Here is a 19641-nt window from a genome sequence, read left to right on the forward strand (position 1 = left end):
TTGAGTCAACAGTTCTTCATATTAAAGTTTGTCTTTAAAAAAAATGATGCAGTTTCAGTCTTACTGGTCTTTGAGGAAGCAGATTAGTAAATAAATGATTGATAAACTGAAGGGGTAGAAAATAAATTATCAGAATAGTAAGAAAAATAAGTTGTAGTAGACACTATAAGTAAGAATTAAATTTGAAAGCAATCTCAAGATTGGAAAGATAAATAGGTAAAAATCACATACCGATTTTTACAAGTTTATCATTATTGCATTCATCATTATACCCATGCAACATCTTTGGTGATGACTGACATGCACAAACTTTAGCTTTTTAGTATGTATATCTTTATTAAGAAAGTTTTATTTTATGTGTATTAATGAATTGTTTACAAGTATGAATGTATACTAATGCATGTTGGTCTCTATCATAGGCCAGAAGCGGCGATTTGATTTATTTATACTGGAATTACAGATAGTTGTGAGCCTCCATGTGAGTTCTGGAAACCAAATCTTGGTCCTATGTAAAAACACTGACTGATCTAAACAACTGAGTCATCTTTTTAAGCCCATCAAGTCTCTTACAGAAACTATGTATTAGTTGGTATTTCACTTTTGGGGAAAGCAAGTGAAGGCATATCAAATTTTGGTACAAAAAACATTCTGGATAAATACAACACAGTCAATGTAGCAATATCCATCTGAAATTCTAGTATAATTTGTGTGTTTTATATTAAGAAATTTTATTGTAATTAATAAACTGACTGCATAGTCTTCTCATTGCCACCTTCATCTCTTTATTCCTAAGTGTATAGATCACTGGGTTTAGAAAAGGGGTAATAACTGCATCAAAGAGCGCAAGAAACTTATCCAGATGTGATGTTGGAAATGGCCACATGTAGAAGAAGATTAATGGTCCAAAGAACAAAATGACCACCATGACATGAGCTGACAGAGTGGAGAGGGCCTTAGATAAACTACCCAAAGATTTCTTTTGAACGGTCATCAAAATAAATATGTAAGAGATGATCAGAATTAAAAAGGAGGCCACAGAAATGAACCCACTATTGGCAGTAACCATGAACCCCAAGGTGTATGTGTCCATACAAGCCAGTTTAATAAACCGAGGGAGGTCACAGAAAAAGCTGTCTAGTTCATTAGGGCCACAGAAGGGTAAGTCTATGACAAAAATCAACTGAGTCACTGAGTGGATGAAGCCAATAATCCAGGAAGCAACTAAAACCAAAATGCACTTTTTTGGACTCATGATAGTCAAGTAGTGCAGAGGTTTACATATGGCAACATATCGGTCAAAAGCCATGGCTATGAGCAGCACCATCTCAGTGCCTCCAACTGCATGGATTAGGAAGATCTGAGTGATACAGCCCCCAAAAGAGATGGTTTTGTGCCTTCTGAAAAGGTCGTAAATCATTTTTGGTGCTGTGGAGGAGCTAAATATCAAGTCGAGAAAGGAAAGATTAGCTAAGAGGAAGTACATAGGGGACTGTAAATGGGGGTCTGAAGTCACTGTTAGCACAATGAGAAAATTCCCCAACAGACTTGCCACGTAGAACATACAGGAAAAGAGGAAGAGGAAGAGCTGGGTTGTCCATGAGTTGGAGAGTCCCAGGAAGACAAACTCAGATATCACAGAGCGGTTTGCTTCACTCATTGCTTCTGTTGGCTGTGACAACCCTCATGTCATCTGAAACAGGAGAGCGATGAGAAACTGGTTTAGGACAAGCAATGCTCAACTGACAAAGTCACATGAAAGACTAACATGCCTTTGGCGATATTTTAAGTAAAATAGCAATTATTTATCTACTGAAGAATTTTGAGAGCAAGAGAAATAGTCTACTCCATGGAAGAAGTCCCCAGTTGTTGACCCAGTACCAAGTGGTCAGCCCTGAAATCATGTACATACAATACATACAAGTAACAATATATTGACTGAGTGGATTGTACTTATGTATTTATGAACATATATATATATATATATATATATATATATATATATATATTTATTTATTTATGTAGAAACAATGAAAGAAAAAGATGTCGGGAGCTTGAAACAAAGCAGGGGGGAAATACATGGAATCAGAGGGAGGAAAGTGAAGTAATTATAATTTCAAAATATAAAAAAAGTCATGCTTCTTCCAGGTCAAATAAATGCAATTAATATTCCTCACATAGATCATTGTTAAAATATACTAAAATAATTAACTCTTTTACTTACTTTGATAACATATTCGTTATATTTTAAAAATATAATTTGTTGGCATATCTTTGAGATGACTCTAAACTAAAGGTTTTTGGGATATTAAATGTGAAGAAATTATTAAGTGATGGTAGTATCCATGATTTGGATATTCCTTAATATATATTAATATTAAATATATGATTACATTAAATGCCCATATACATATTTCAGGACTAGAGATAAACATTTCTCTTTTCTCTACATTGTGATGACAAGGTGACAAAATGGGGCAGAGGATGCAGGTTTAAGACACTTACTGTGTGACTTGGAGAAATTAAAAAAGTCATGGATACTCTGGAGCAGATTCTGTCTGATCCTCAGTAGAGGAAATAAATGAAAAATATCAAGTGAAAAAGGCAACCAGAATGAGGGCAGTGTGTCATGATCCTCCACACAGAAATGAGAGTGAATATGACCGAGAATGTGGTGAGGACCTGTGTCCTCGTAGGTAAAGATTCTTAAGTTTATTCAAAATTAAATTAAATGCATGTCAAAATATTAATGTAACTGCCATTTCTTAATAATTAGCCAGGAGTTTAAATATTTGACAAAATTCAAGGTTTGGTGGTGGGTAGAGAAGCAAGCATTCTCACATCTGGTTGCAGAAAAGTCAAGAAGTTAGGTTTCAAACACCTTCTAAGTTTTTACTTTGGTGTTTGCTTTGGTTAAGCACTTCTGTCTCTATGACTGAATATTATTGAGTATACTCATATGTATTTCATGTAACTATGTATTTCAGGTAGACAATGAAATAACAATTTTTGTTATTTTTGGATAAAGCACTGTTTTCAAGCTCAATGTCTTGAAAATGCCTTCAGTTTAAGTAGAGGGAGAACACTGACTAGCTGGACAGTCTACAAACAATGCCCATACCTGCTTATCTGAGTTTTACAAACTATAGCAACTTATTTACTTTTAAACCATTGTTAACTTGAAAGTCTAAAAAACACAATATTCTAAGAAGAGTTATTTACCTAGGTCCTGTGTCACATTAAATTTAATTTAAAAATCTGGAAATCAGGTGTGGACATTGTTGATGGACTGTCGAGCTGGTTAATTCTCTGCCTCTATTTAAATCTCAGTTCCCCAGGTGTGAAACTTGCTATTTGTTTCTCAGAATGACTATGCTTTAAAGGAGGGCAGAACTGGGACTGAAGCTGATGCTAGGACAGGGGTCGCTCTTCTCAAATTGAAAATGAGCATCATTGAGAGGCCAACATCCACAAACTCACCGAATGTAGAGAGTTTGAGCTCGTGCCTGTATGGAGCCTTCACTCGTATGTTCTAGTCTCTCTGGTGAGGGAAGGTACTCTGAAGGGTACTGAAAGAGAAACATGGACACCAAACCAGTCACAAAATCCTCAATGTAAAATCTGTCCTGCTTGCCAGGTGTGCTGGGGCCATGGTGGCACAGAACTTGTGAGAAGAGCCAACCAATGTCTGATGTCAATGCCATGAGAGAGAGTCAATGCCTTATATTGTGTGGGATGGTTAAGAACCAGAGACTTAGGGCAGAATCAAAATGAATGGGGAAAAATCATTAAAATGATTACTAATAATATTCTTCTCTAATCATAGATTGATGCCTTGTTCAGTCAGTATCTGAGAAGCTTCCTCTGGTAGATGAGAGTGAGTGCTCAACCACAGCAGACAAAACGCAGGAGGAAGAGTCTAAATTGAGGGCCTTCATCAGGTCCGTCCCCTCTGCACTTGGGGAAGGGAAGAAAGATTGTAGGAATCAGAGAGGCTGGAGGATGCAAGGAGAGCATGAGCCACTGAACCAACTAAGTGGGTGCATATGGCCTCAGAGAGACTGAAGTGGGAAGTATGGGGTTTGCACGGCTCCTCACCAGGTTCTCTGTGTATGTTAAGGTGTTTTTGTGGGACTTTTAACACTGAGCGTGTATCTCTGACCCCTTTGCCTGCTCTTAGGACTCTCTTCTTTCACAGGGTTGCCTTGTCCAGCCTCCATTTGAGGGCTTTTGCCTCGTCTTATTGTACCTTGCTTTGTCATGTTTGGTTGGTGTCTCTTGGAACCTACTCCCTCCTGCAGGGAACCAAAGGCAGAGGGGACCTAGTGGAGAGGACCTGGGGAAGAAGATAGGTGAGGGAGTGGGGAACAGTCGAGGGAGAGGAAACTGTGACAGGTTGCATTGTCTGAGAGCAGAAATACATCTTCATTTAACAAAAGGGCAGAAAAGTAGTTTAAATCTAATACTTCAGTGAAAACAGATTGAAGACTGAATAGTGTTTATTAATGAGGATTCAGACCTCAGTTCCACTGTCTTACCTGTATTCATCTGAGTGCAAGAGTCTGTGTTCACACTTCCGCTGCTATGTGTGAAGTGTAACAGGAAAAGCCTCAGGGTTCTCTACAGAGTAGGGCATTCCCTCCTGTGCTCAGGGCAGCTCATCCTTTCCTGGGCCAACATCAACAGGCAATGGACTTTAAATCATGTGAAATTAGCATCGATGGAGCAGGCTGATAATGCTAGAGTTTTTGTTAAAATCACAAGTCAACATTTGAAACAGATCAGGAAAAGACTGGCTATTTACTTTTTCTTTTCAATTATTAAAAAATGTTGAAGTAAATTAGAAGTTTCTGGATAGTGCTGAAAAATTTCCTCAAGAGTTCAATATAATCACCAGAAGCTTCTCCACTGTATCCTCTTCCTGGGATGTACAGAGAGAGGTCAGGACATTGCTCAGTGTCCTAGAAGTTATGTAGAGAGGACATTAGACCTGCATGCTTTTACATGAGTCCTTAGTGCTCCTGGGACAGACTGGAAGGCTACTATCACCCCAGTGAAACTTTGCTGCATGTTTGTGACAGTCTTTTGATTCTAAACTAAGATAACAAAGGTCCACGAAGGGTGAGGACTCTGCTTAAGCCTTAGAACAAACTGTTGGAAAATCTGAGTAAGTGTGTTTCCCTCTTGGTCTCATCAGTCCAGATTTATTTATTATTTCATTCCACCCCCTTATTTTTCTATGATTGTCCTACACTTTGTGTCCTGCCTGTGGATCAAGGAATCACAATACATCACTTGGATGAAATTTTAAGAAGAGAAGGTTTTGAAGGTTTTATCACATAGTATAAATCAAGTTTTAATCAATTGTTTGCCAATCATCCCATATTGATGATACAATATGAGTATGTCTCTTAACAGCTTATTGTATATCTATATAAATATTGTATTTACAGTTAGAATTCAGCCCTTCAACATATCTATCTATCTATCTATCTATCTATCTATCTATCATCTATCTATCTATCTATCTATCTATCTATCTATCTATCTATCTATCTATCTATCTATCTATATGAACCCTAGCTTCTTTACTGTTTTCCAAAATTATTGATATTTTTCCCACCTGGCTACACTTCAGTTCTTATTTTATTCCCTTTGTGGAACACACATGTAAGACTTCCATGAAAATGCCACTGGAGGAATATCTACCATGTTGAACACCTCATGGCTTTGCTCATTCCTCTGATTTGTATATTTTACTTGATATGTTGCAATTTCCACATTGAATTTATTTTTATAGTTGATTAGGTTTTTCTTCTGCTCAATGTGTTTCCATTGAATTTCTGATTTTCTTCAAAGATAGTTCTATCAGTGGGATAGACAGAGGTGCAAGGAAGTGCTGGATAGGTAGGTCAGAACGAGCAAACACACACACACACACACACACACACACACACACACACGTCAATATAAAACTTAGAATGTTGTGAGCTAACTATAAAAAATAACGGAAAGCCAGCTTCCATCCATCTAACCTACCTGAATCAGTGTTGGGAAGATCACAAGTTAGATAACACAAGCCTGTTGACCCCAGGCTGTGCCATAGCTTAGCATAAAAAGTCAAGTGTTGTACCTCCACTGAGGAAAGGCGACTACTTATCAACATGGGAAAGACACTGAAGTGTTGCCATAGAATTTTGGGATTGTTATTTTGTGTACATTTGCCAATGGGAATTGTTTCCAAGGACCACAGAAATTTGGCCAGAGCCAAAGGAAAAATTTGGTAATGGGTCACCTGAGGAGAGAGAAGGCAGACTACAGGGATTTCGTATTGGTGAACAGCACAATCTTTTGCTTAATTTAAAATCCTTTTGATCTATTGCTTTTCTTATTTATAAGAAGAGAAACTCTATAAGATTTAAAGTATATACTTTTAAAAAGTAAAAAGTAATGTATCATTTCCACAGGAAGGTAGGAATGGAGAGATAAAATGAGTAAAATGTCCCTCAGTGTTTACTGTATGGTATAATCTATGTCCCATGACAATGACTGACTGAACTAGATTTGATAAGAGGTACAGCTGTCTGGTTAATATTGAGCCAATTTATTATTATTATTATTATTATTATTTGAGACAGGGTTTCTCTGTAACTTTGGAAACTGTCATGGAACTAGCTCTTGTATACCAGGCTAGCCTCAAACTCACATAAATCTGTCTGCCTCTGCCTCCTGAGTGCAGGGACTAAAGGCATGTGCCACCACCACCTGGTGGCCAATTTGTTATTGATTATTTGATATTCAGAGAAAAAACAGAACTCAATTAGAATAGCTCAAATTGAGGAACGGATAGACCTGGTGGATCAGGTAAAAGGCAAATCATTTACAGTTCACCTTTTCTAGAATAGGATATTTTTTCTTAAAAATATCAATAAAAGCTAAAATTTATAGGTAAAATTTGTTTCTTTATCTAAAACATATGTAGAGAATCGATTATAGGGCCACTGTAAATTAGAAACTTCTTTTGTTGAGAGTTCTCTGTTCAGTACCCCATTTTAATTGGATTAATTAGAGTTTTAATGTCTAGTTTTTTGAGTTCTTTATATATTTTGGAGATCAGACCTTTGTCTGATGCAGGGTTGGTGAAGATCTTCCCCCCTTCAGTAGGTTGCCTTTTTGTCTTAATGACAGTGTCCTTTGCATTACAGAAGCTTCTCAGTTTCAGGAGGTCCCATTTATTCATTGTTGTTTTTATTGTCAGTTTAAATCTTGATAGTACAATAATTTGGTCACATGCTTTTCTAGATTCATTTGTGCTTTTGTTGCTGAGGCTTCTGACCCTCAAATAAATTTCAGGAACATAAAAGAAATGCAGCCTGGTTTCTGAAATGGAAGGGATCCTACTCTATTGCAAAAAAATTCTCAGAATCAATGAATCAGATTATGTATACAAACATATATGTTTTCTTTTTAAAAAATATTTATTTATTTGTTATGTATACAATATTCTGTCTGTGTATATGTCTGCAGGCCAGAAGAGGGCACCAGACCTCATTACCCATGGTTGTGAGCCCCCATGTGGTTGCTGGGAATTGAACTCAGGACCTTTGGAAGAGCAGGCAATGCTCTTAACCACTGAGCCATCTCTTCAGCCCAACATATATGTTTTTACATCATATGTACATGTATATACACACACTTTTATTAGCTGAGGTGTTTACAGAATGGAAGTTTGGAAGATATAAGACAAAAGCTAATGAAGGAGGGTCATCTGTCTATCTGTTGCTTTCTTTGGTTAATTAATAAAGAAACTGCTTGGCCTGATAGGTCAGAACATAGGTGGGTGGAGTAACCAGAACTGGATCCTGGGTAGAAGGCAGTGAGGCAGACGTGATGGAGCTCCAGCCCAAGATGGATGTAGGTTAGAATCTTCCCGGTAAGCCACCACTTTGTGGTGCTACACACATTAATAGAAATGGGTTAAGCAAGATATGAGAGTTAGCCAAGAAGAGGCTAGATATAATAGGACAGGCAGTGTTTAAATGAATACAGGTCATGTGTTGTTATTTCAGGTGTTAAGCTAGTTGTGTGGGAGCCAGGCGGGATGAAAAGCAGGCCTGCCAGCAGCTCTGTCTACAAAAAGCCTTTATGAATCCTCTTGGTGCACTTTTAAATTGATGCATATGAAGTGTCCTTCCCCATCTCTTTTTATTAATCTTGGTTGGAATTTTATTTTGTTAGATATTAGAATAGCTACACTAGCTTGGTTCTTGGGGCTGTTTTCATTTCTTTTTTTTTATTGAAAAAAGGAAAAAAAAACAAGTTTCCACCTCCTCCCAGCCTCCCATTTCCCTCCCCCTCCTCCCACCCTTCTCCACCTCCCCCCACTCCTTTCCCCCTTCCTCTCCAGTCCAAAGAGCAGTCAGGGTTCCCTGCCCTGTGGTAAGTCCTAGGTCCTCCTCCCTCCATCCATATCTAGGAAGGTGAACATCCAAACTGGCTAGGCTCCCACCAAGCCAGCACATTACGAAGGATCAAGACCCCGTGCCGTTGTCCTTGGCATCTCATCAGCCCTCATTGTTTGCCATGTTCAGAGAGTCCAGTTTTATCCCATGCTTTTTCAGTCACTGTCCAGCTGGCCTTGGTGAGCTCCCAATAGATCAGCTCCACTGTCTCAGTGGGTGGGTGCACCCCTCGTGGTCCCAACTTCTTTGCTCATGTTCTCCCTCGTTCTGCTCCTCATTGGGACCTTGGGAGCTCAGTCCAGTGCTCCAGTGTGGGTCTCTGTCTCTATCTCCATCCATCTCCAGATGAAGGTTCTATGATGATATGCAAGATATTCGTCAGTATTGCTATAGGATAGGGTCATTTCAGGTCCCCTATCCTCAGCTACCCAAGGAACTAACTGGGGACCACGGCTTGGGCACCTGGGAGCCACTCTAGGTTCTAGTCTCTTGCCAACCCTAAGGTGGCTCCCTTAACTAAGAATTGTGCTTCTGTGCTCCCCTATTCAACCTTTCTTTATCCCAATCCTCCTTTTTCCCCAAGTTTCCCCCATCCTCCCCTACTCCCTTTCCTCTCCCCATCTCCCCTTACCCCTATCCCACCCCACCCCCAAGATCTCAATTTTCTCCCCGGCAACTTTGTCTATTTCCCATAGACAAGAGGATAACTATATGTTTTTCCTTTGGTTCACCTTCTTACTTAGCTTCTTTAGGATCACCAATTGCAGACTCCGTATCCCTTTATCTATGGCTAGAAACCAATTATGAGTGAGTACATCCCATATTCATATTTTTGGGTCTAGGTTACCTCACTCAGGATAGTGTTTTCTATTTCCATCCATTTGCATGCAAAATTCGAGAAGTCATTGCTTTTTACCGCAGCGTAGTACTCTAATGTGTAGATATTCCACAGTTTCTTCATCCATTCTTCCATTGAAGGGCATCTAGGTTGTTTCCAGGTTCTGGCTATTACAAATAATACTTCTATGAACATAGTTGAACAAATGCGCTTGTCATATGATAGGGCATCTCTTGGGTATATTCCCAAGAGTGGTATTGCTGGGTCCAGGGGTAGGTTGATCCTGAATTTCCTGAGAAACCGAAACACTCATTTCCAAAGTGGTTGCACAAGATTGCATTCCCACCAGCAATGGATGAGGGTATCCCTTCCTCCACAGCCTCTCCAGCAAAGGCTATCATTGGAGTTTTTTATTTTAGCCATTCTGACAGGTGTAAGATGATATCTCAAAGTTGTTTTGATTTGCATTTCCCTGATCGCTAAGGAGGTTGAGCATGACCTTAAGTATCTTTTGGCCATTTGAACTTCCTCTGCTGAGAATTCTCTGTTCAATTCAGTGCCCCATTTTTTAATTGGGTTAATTAGCATTTTAAAGTCTGGTTTCCTGAGTTCTCTATATATTTTGGAGATCAGACCTTTGTCTGTTGTGGGGTTGGTGAAGATCTTCTCCGAGTCAGTAGGTTGCCTTTTTGTCTTGGTGACAGTGTCCTTTGCTTTACAGAAGCTTCTCAGTTTTAGTAGGTCCCATTTATTCAATGTTGCCCTTAATGTCTGTGCTGTTGGGGTTACACATAGGAAGCGATCTCCTGTGCCCATCTGATGTAGGGTACTTCTCACGTTTTCTTCTATTAAGTTCAATGTGTTCTGACTGATAGTGGGGTCTTTAATCCATTTGAACTTGAGTTTTGTGCATGGTGATAGATATGGGTCTATTTTCATTCTTCTACAGGTTGACATCCAGTTATGCCAGCACCATTTGCTGAAGATGCATTCTTTCTTCCATTGTATACTTTTAGCTCCTTTATCGAAAATGAGGTGTTCATAGGTTTGTGGGATAAAGTCCAGGTCTTCTATACGATTCCATTGGTCGACTTCTCTGTTTTTATGCCAGTACCACCCTGTTTTCATTACTGTAGCTCTGTAATAGAGTTTGAAGTCAGGGATGGTAATGCCTCCAGAAGATCCTTTATTGTATAGGATTGTTTTGGCTATCCTGGGTTTTTTGTTTTTCCATATAAAGTTGATTATTGTCCTCTCAAGATCTGTGAAGAATTTTGATGGGATCTTGATGGGGATTGCATTGAATCTATAAATTGCCTTTGGTAGAATTGCCATTTTTACTATGTTGATCCTCCCAATCCAAGAGCAAGGGATGTCCATCCATTTTTTGATATCCTCTTCAATTTCTTTCTTCAATGCCTTAAAGTTCTTGTCAAATAGATCTTTCACTTCCTTGGTTAGATTTACCCCAAGATATTTTATGCTGTTTGTGGCTATCGTGAATGGAGAAGCTTCTCTAATTTCCCTCTCTGCTTCCATATCCTTTGTGTATAAGAGGGCGACTGATTTTTTTGAAGTTGATCTTGTATCCTGCCACATTACTAAAGGTGTTTATCAGCTGTAAAAGTTCTTTGGTGGAGTTTTTGGGGTCGCTTATGTACACTATCATATCATCTGCAAATAAAGAAAGTTCAACTTCCTCCTTTCCAATTCGAATCCCCTTGATCCCATTATGTTGCTATTGCTAGAACTTCAAGCACTATATTGAAGAGGTATGGCGAGAGTGGACAGCCTTGTCGTGTTCCTGAGTTAAGTGGGATGGCTTTGAGTTTCTCTCCGTTTGAGTTTCTCTCCATTTGAGTTTCTCTCCGTTTGAGTTTCTCTCAAATTGATGTTAGCTGTCGGCTTGCTGTATATAGCTTTTATTATATTTAGGTATACCCTTGTATCCCTAATCTCTCCAATACTTTTATCATAAAGGGATGTTGAATTTTGTCAAATGCTTTTTCAGCATCTAATGAGATGATCATATGGTTTTTTTCATTCAGTTTATTTATATGATAAATTACATTGATAGTTTTTCGTATGTTGAACCAGCCCTGCATCTCAGGAATGAAGCCTACTTGATCATAATGGATAATTTTTCTAATGTGTTCTTGGATTCAGTTTACCAGTATTTTGTTGAGGATTTTTGCGTCGATATTCATGAGTGAGATTGGTCTATAATTCTCTTTCTTAGCTGAGTCTTTGTGCGGTTTTGGTATCAGAGTAACTGTAGCTTCATAAAAGGAATTTGGCAGTGCCTCTTCTGTTTCTATATTGTGAAATACATTGAGGAGTATAGGTATTAGGTCTTCTTGGAAGTTCTGGTAGAATTCCGCATTGAAACCATCTGGCCCTGGGCTTTTTTTGGTAGGGAGGTTTTTGATAACAGCTTCTAATTCTTCGCGACTAACAGGTCTGTTTAGATTGTTCACCTGGTCCTGGTTTAATTTTGGTAAATGGTATTTATCTAAAAAAGTGTCCATTTCTTTTACATTTTCCAGTTTTGTGGCATACAGGCTTTTGTAGTAAGATCTAATGATTCTCTGAATTTCCTCTGTTTGTGGTTATGTCCCCCTTTTCATTTCTGATCTTATTAATTTGCAAATTTTCTCTCTGCGTTTGACTAGTTTGGTCCGGGGTTTGTCAATCTTGTTGATTTTCTCCAGGAACCAGCTTTTTGATTCATTGATTCTTTGGATTGTTTTCTGTGTTTCTATTTTGTTGATTTCAGCCCTCAGTTTGATTATTTCCAGTCTTCTACTCCTCCTAGGTGAGTCTGCTTCTTTTTTTTCTAGAGCTTTCAGGTGGGCTGTTAAGTCTCCAATGTGAGCTTTCTCTGTTTTCTTTAAGTGGGCACTTAGTGCGATGAACTTTCCTCTTAGGACTGATTTCATAGTTTCCCATAAGTTTGAGTATGTTGCTTCTTTATTTTCATTGAATTCCAGGAAGACTTTAATTTCTTTCTTTATTTCTTCCTTAATCCAGGTATGGTTCAGTAGTTGACTGTTCGGTTTCCATGACTTTGTAGGCTTTCTGGGGGTAGCATTGTTGTTGAATTCTAACTTTAATCCATGGTGATCTGATAAGACACAGGTGGTTACTAATATTTTTTTGTAACTGTGGAAGTTTGCTTTGCTACCGACTATGTGGTCGATTTTCGAGAAGGTTCCATGAGCTGCAGAGAAGAAGGTATATTCTTTCCTCTTTGGGTGGAATGTTCTATAGATGTCTGTTAAGTCCATTTGCTTCATTACCTCCATCAATTCTCTAATTTCTCTGTTAGGTTTCTGTCTGATTGACCTGTCCATTGGTGAGAGAGGAGTGTTGAAGTCTCCTACTATTAGTGTGTGCAGTTTGATGGCTGCCTTGAATTTTAGCAGTGTTTCTTTTACGTACGTGGGTGCTTTTTATTAGGGGCATAGATATTCAGGATTGAGACTTCTTCCTGATGAATCGTTCCTGTTATGAGTATAAAATGTCCCTTTCCATCTCTTCTGATTGATTTAAGTTTGAAGTCAACTTTGTTAGAAATTAGTATGGCCACACCTGCTTGTTTCTTAGGTCCATTTGCTTGATAAGCCTTTTCCCAGCCCTTTACTCTGAGTAGGTGCCTGTCTTTGTGGTTGAGGTGTGTTTCTTGTAGACAGCAGAATGTTGGATCCTGTTTTCGTATCCAATCTCTTAGCCTGTGCCTTTTTATAGGTGAGTTGAGCCCATTGACATTAAGTGATATTAATGACCAGTGGTTATTAACTCCAGTCACTTTTTTAGTAGTAGGGTTTGTGTGTTTCCCTTCTTTGAGTTGCGCTGGTGAAGGGTCTCTAGATGTCTGAGTTATTGTGGTCATTGTTGGACTCCTTGGTTAGTGATTTTCCTTCTATTATTTTCTGTAAGGCTGGATTTGTGGCTACGTATTGTTTAAATTTGTTTTTATCCTGGAAAATTTTGTTTTCTCCATTGATAGTGAACGAAAGCTTGGCTGGATATAGTAGTCTGGGCTTGCATCCATGGTCTCTTAGTTTTTGAAGTACATCTATCCAGGACCTTCTGGCTTTCATGGTTTCCATAGAGAAGTCAGGTGTAAGTCTGATAGGTTTACCTTTATAAGTAAGTTGGCCTTTTTCCTTTGCGGCTCTTAATATTCTTACTTTATTCTGTATATTTTGTGTTTTGATTATTATATGGCGAGGGGATGTTTTTTTTTTTTTTTGATCCAGCCTATTTGGTGTTCTGTATGCTTCTTGAACCTTCATAGGTACATCCTTCTTCAGGTTGGGAAAGTTTTCTTCTATAATTTTATTAAGTATATTTTCTGGACCGTTGAGCTGCACTTCTCCTTCTTCTACTCCAATTATTCTTAGTTTGGTCTTTTTATTGTGTCCCATATTTCCTGAATGTTTTGTGATGAGAGTTTGTTGGAATTGCTGTTTTCTTTGATCAGTGCGTTTATTTTCTCTATGTTATCCTCAGAATCTGAGATTCTTTCTTCTGTCTCTCGTATTCTGCTGGTTATGCTCGTTTCTGTAGTCTCTATTCGTTTACCTAGATTTTCCATGTCCAGCCGGCCCTCTGTTTGTGTTTTCTTCTTTGCCTTCATTTCAGTTTTCAAGTCATGAACTGTTTCCATTATCTGCTTGATTGTCTTTCCTTGGTTTCCTAGGGTATCATTCACTGATTTACTCAATTCCTCGAACTTTCTGTTATACTTCTCATACATTTCTATAAGGGCGTTTTTTTATATGCTGTTTAAGGGTGTCAATCCCTGTCATGAAGTCAGTTTTTTCTACTTCTTCTTGATTAAGGTGATCATGTCCTCCTTTTGCGAGGTTGCTGGCTTCTGGTGGTTTTGTGTTGTTTTTCAGATTGTTGGGTGAATTCCTGCCTTGGTGTCACCCCATCTCTTCCTCCCAATACTCTCCTATGGATCTTCTTTTACAGGATCAGGTCTTCTTGCCCACTGATGTACCTTCCCAGTGATGTCACTCCCCAGTGATGTTTCTCCTGGTGTCCAGATCGGATCTCCTTGCTGCTTCGTTAGCTCGCAAACAAAGGGCCCACCCTGCTTGCTGCAGGCAGGCTATGGGGACAAAGGAGCTACCGCCCTCCCCTTTCCCCTAAGCTTCGGGTTTGGTCCCAGTGCCCAAGCAGGCTGAGCTGGGAGGCGCTCTGCAGCCAAAGAGGGGAGGGAAGGAGGGAGACGGGGGGGGGGGGGGGGGAATCTGGATGTAAGCTGGGTGGGATAGGAAGAGAGAGGAGGTATTGGGCAGTATAGCCCCTGTAGGATGACCAGGAAGGGTAGGCGGGCTGTTCCCGGGTGCCGCAGCACTCACTCACCACAATGGTGTTTCACTCGGTCGAGAAGGAAAATCTTAAACTGAATATATTGTATGAAGAAGATTTTCATATACTTAAAAAGGATAGAATCATAATACATTGTGTATATTTTGGAATATGCTTTTGAAACTTAGAATGTTACTGCAGGATCATTGTTATCAAGTCATGTTGTGATGATTTATGGAAGATTATGAGTTTTCAGGGTATCTTCTACCAGTATTAAATACAGATTTTTTTTCTACTATCTTAGCACATTCTAGTGGTTTGTAGAAGCTTTTGAAAGCAAGTGTGTAGGACACAGAGAGCAACGGCTTTAGAGGAGTCTGTGGGAGGAGACTGATGTTCTTTTTTTTTCAAAAGATTTATTTATTATGTATTCAGTATTCTGCCTGCATGTATCCCTGCAGGCCAGAAGAGGGCACTAAATCTCATTACAGATGGTTGTGAACACATGTGTTGCTGGAATTGAACTCAGGACCTTTGGAAGAGCAGGCAAAGCTCTTAACCACTGAGCCATCTCTCCAGCCCCGAGACTGATGTTCTTACCCTGCTTTGTTGCTGTGTGCACAATCTATTGTGAAGCATTTATGACTTTAAAGGCAGTGTTATGAATTAATGTGCTCTTCTTGAAACTAAAATTCATGCTTGGACAAATGTATCATGAGTTATTGTTCTCTTATTTTTATAATCCGAGTTTAAACTATTTTAATTATTTCTTTTTAAAAAAAATATTTATTTATTTATTTTTTATGTATACAATATTCTGTGTGTGTGTATGTCTGCAGGCCAGAAGAGGGCACTAGACCTCATTCCAGATGGTTGTGAGCCACCATGTGGTTGCCAGGGATTGAACTCAGGACCTTTGGAAGAGCAGGCAATGCTCTTAACCACTGAGCCATCTCTCCAGCCCTTAATTATTTCTTTACACATGATTTTAGGACTAATTTTTCAGTAGTTATGCAGTTTTGTTTTGTCAAACAGGTATTCATTGGATGTTTAAATCTTGACAGAAACTTGTGGATGTATAGTTATATAAGGCAATGTTCCTTCCCTGGAAAATTTTCTATTATTTAGAGCAATAAAGTAAGAAACAGAGTTCCAGTGTTAGTAGTTTAGCGTGGCAGAGAAGCATATACAAAAAGTCAAGAGACCACAGAGTGGAAGACAGCAGAACACACCTGTGTATCACATTACCTGAGGGACTTGCAAAAATACAGAGAAAACATTTAACATTTTTCAAGAAAATAAAATGTTCAATATATGAGAGTTTTAATTTCCAGAGACAAAAGGTATGAGTTAGCTTAAACAATCCTGAAAACTAAATGACAAACTCTCAAGTAGATCACAGAACTTATCAACCACAGGAAACTACAAAGGAAAACAGAATAAGAGAGTAGGAAGGGATATGACATTGAAGATGGGAGACTTTTGTGCAGTTTCCTCCTCCTAGCATTTTCAAATGGTTAAAATTCTACTTCTAATTCATATCCATCTCAGATTCTTTTATAAACAGTTAATTTCATTTTTAGATATGATATGGATAATTTAAAAACAAAAGAATATCTAAAGTTCCGTGGATTTATATTTATTTTTTGATTTTCTCCTATCAGTTATAGGTTATGTTTGTACTAATTTTATTTTTGAACAGCAACTAGAAAAAATACTGGTAAAGAATTTTGAAAAATAGAAAGTTTTAAAGTGTGGTGTAAAGTGAGAAAGAAAATGAGAAATCATGAAAAGGATTTTTAAGCTATTTGGGCATGTTGGTACACAGCTTAGTTGACTGAGGCAGGAGGATTGCCAGGAGGCCAACCTGGAATACACAAAAGGACATTGTATCAAAAGAACAACTAAACATTTAGTTTATTGAGTCCAGAAAATTTGAGGCTACAAAGTCATTTTCTTTTATTTGTGTATGTATTTATTTGAAAAGGACACAATCATTTAAATTTCCCACAATAATAATTAAAAATAGAGATTTTCCAAACAAATTGAGAAGTTTCAAATATGAAGTATTTCAATTGAGTGTGTGAGTAAGCTTGCAATATTTCTAGACTGAAAAAGAAATAAACATGGAGGATGGTTTACATGAGCACTGCTCAGTGAAGATATTGAACTTGATGACTCTGTATTAGGAACGTCAATACCAAACACCTTGTCCATCATTAAGGACTGAATGTCTTGGAATATGTATTCCTTGGTTCATACTTTTGTATAGGCCAAGGAAAAGCATTAATTACTACACTAGGCAAAGACATGGGATGGTCTTTCTCATCCTGGATATTTCAATAGTTATGAGTGTAAAGAATGTGTTTATGAAACAGCACTTTCAAGTAGGGCTAATGTGTAAGTGAAGACAATTCCAAACACCAGTCTTAGGAGTTTTCTCTGTGGGTAAGTATGGATTCCAAGTAAATGAACATCTTGTCCTTGTGTACAATCTAGAAACTTTTTTAATGTTTGTATTTCATACCTATATTTATTCATTGAAAAGATTCTTCTCTCATACAACACATCCCAACTACAATCTTCTGCCTCCACTCCTCATACCTCTCCCTACCTCCCCTCTCACCTAGAGCCACTCCCTCTCTGTTTCCTCTTCAGAAAGAATAGGTCTCTAAGAGATGAGAGATGACAGCCCAAATCGGACAAAGCAAAATACAATAGGACAAGGCAAAAGCCCTCAGATGAGGCAGGACAAGGCAACTCAACAGAAGGAAAAGCACTGAAGGAGCAGGTAAGAAGAGCCAGAGACCCCCACTCCTGTTAGGTGTCTCACAGAACACGGAGCTGACAGTCATGACATATGCAGAGGACCTCCTGCAGACACATGCAGGCCCAGTGCCTACTGTTTCAGTCTCTATGAGCTCATGTGAGCCCCGCATAATTGATTCAGTGAGCCATGTTCTCCTGGTGTATTCCATCCCCTTTAACTCCTACAGTCTTTACTCCCCCTCTTTGTTGGAGGTCCCCGATCTCTGAGGGGAGGGAGCAGACAGAGACCTCCAATTTACACATTCTCTCCACATAATGTCTGGCTGTGGATCTCTTCACCCACTCACATCTGCTGCCAGAGATGACTGGACAAGACACTGATCTATGACTATAGCAGAATATTATTAGGAATCACTTCATTGATCTTTTTTCCAATTGTGTTTGCTTCTATCCCAAGTCTTTGGGTTATCCAGGCCATCCAGGCACTGTAGGGAATGAGGCTCCCTCTTGTTGCATGGACCTCAAGTTAAACAGGTCTAGACATATTTATATAACTTTCCCTGTACTAAAAATTTAGCTGTTGGCACTGTTGTCTTTTAATTCTAATCTTCCTAATTTATCATATATGATATCTTCTGGTATTTTTGCTGTACTTATATCTCACTCTTCTCTAATTATGAGTTATCATTTTAGGCTAAATTCACTTTCGGTAAATTTTTAGTTCTTACTAGATGAAGGGCATTGCAAATAAAAAAGATAGTCAAATTCACAACTGATAAATTGAGAATGTCTTCAAAGAGTTTTAGAACGTAAAACCCAAAAATACCGTAATAATAATTGTTATCTTATACACATTCAAAAGAATCAAAAAAGAGAATGGATTTATGAAATTTATCACTGTGCAATGAATATATGCAAAATACTTATATATAACATACCTGAAATTATTGTATTTTTATTGTTCTAATTTTATGGTTTCTGAAGGATAGCTCTGAAAATCACTGCTTATCATTCCTCATAAAATATCCATTATTTTGCTACAGGAAACTGCTTTCTTTTTCTCTTTCTAATTGCACAAATGCTGTTCAATTTTCTTAGTTCTTTTAAAGATTTTTTCTTTATTCTTATTTATTTCTACTTTTTCTCCAAATCTTTAATTCTATAATCTTTTATTTTCTAATCCTCTATCACTTTATAATTCTGGTCAGTCTCTTTGCATACCTTCTTTGGCTATATAATAACATTTTAATGTGGTCTTTTGTAGGCTCATATTTTTATATGCTGTGGCAGCCAGGCTCTAAAGCCATAGGCCCAACTTGAGGTAGTCAGGTAGCCTTCCAGACAAGCTGTCCCTGCCCTAACAAAGGGTTAGGATGTTGTTTTGCTCCTTGCTTTGCAATTTGGAGGATGCCTGATAGAGATGCTGATTCAAGCCTACATGCCAGCTAGCATAGAGAGCACACAGGGAGTTGTGGACATGACTAAAATCCATTCACCTGGATACCTAGGAAACAGAATGCTAATATATTTCCCACTCAGTTTATGTTTTGGAATAAAAAGCTGTTTGGAAAATAAATGAGAGGAATTCTTCAGGATGTGAACTCGGGAATTCATGGGGGATCACTGAGAATCTCCTTCCCAACAAAACCATGTGAGTTGTGTCTTTATTTCTGCACCTCCACGCCAGTCCAGAGAGAGATAGTTTATATTGGAGTCTGGTTCAGAGAAATAATTGAAGGTCCGGGCTAGCATCAGTCTCTGACATAATGGCACCCAATGTGGGGCTGATCTGCAAAATCCAAAAAAAAAAAAAAAACAAGGAATAAGCGACCAGATGTGAGGAACCAATGAGAAAAAAGTTGGTGGATATGTGAATATTGAGCACTCAAAAATAGAGATCAGAATTTAAAAAAGTGTAGACAAACGGGACAAAATTTAGATCTGGAGTAAAAATTTGTAAATAATAGAAAAGAGTATTCAGTTACATATGTTGATAGCTAAAGGGAGTTATAAGAGTAGAAGAAAAACAATGGCAAAGATACTTAAAATCTGTAAGTGTGATAGATGCAGAATTGCAACTTTTATCACTTGTTAAAGAGGTAGGAAAACAGCTTTTGGCCCAAGAATTACCTAGGTTACCACTGAGACTGAGACACGATGTGAGCACAGTAGTCACCTGATTCTAACCCACCTTTGGGTAAAAGGCAAGCAGGAGCAAAAGTAAGTTTAGAGAGCAAATTTAACCTCCCA

The 19641-nt window shown here is 38.4% G+C and overlaps 1 protein-coding gene across 1 annotated transcript; it reads right to left on the minus strand.

Moving 5' to 3' along the window:
• Nucleotides 1-718: 718 nt before the first annotated feature.
• LOC142844923 (olfactory receptor 4F6-like) lies at nucleotides 719-1657 on the minus strand. Its single transcript, XM_075963701.1, has one exon. The coding sequence runs from the start codon at nucleotides 1655-1657 to the stop codon at nucleotides 719-721; it is 939 nt and encodes a 312-aa protein (XP_075819816.1).
• Nucleotides 1658-19641: the final 17984 nt, after the last annotated feature.

Source organism: Microtus pennsylvanicus, chromosome 2, assembly GCF_037038515.1.
Source record: "Microtus pennsylvanicus isolate mMicPen1 chromosome 2, mMicPen1.hap1, whole genome shotgun sequence".
Lineage (NCBI taxonomy): Eukaryota > Metazoa > Chordata > Mammalia > Rodentia > Cricetidae > Microtus > Microtus pennsylvanicus.

Excerpts from the sequence above, each read along its gene's own strand:
- LOC142844923 (XM_075963701.1), bottom strand. The coding sequence starts at position 1,657 with ATGAGTGAAGCAAACCGCTCTGTGATATCTGAGTTTGTCTTCCTGGGA.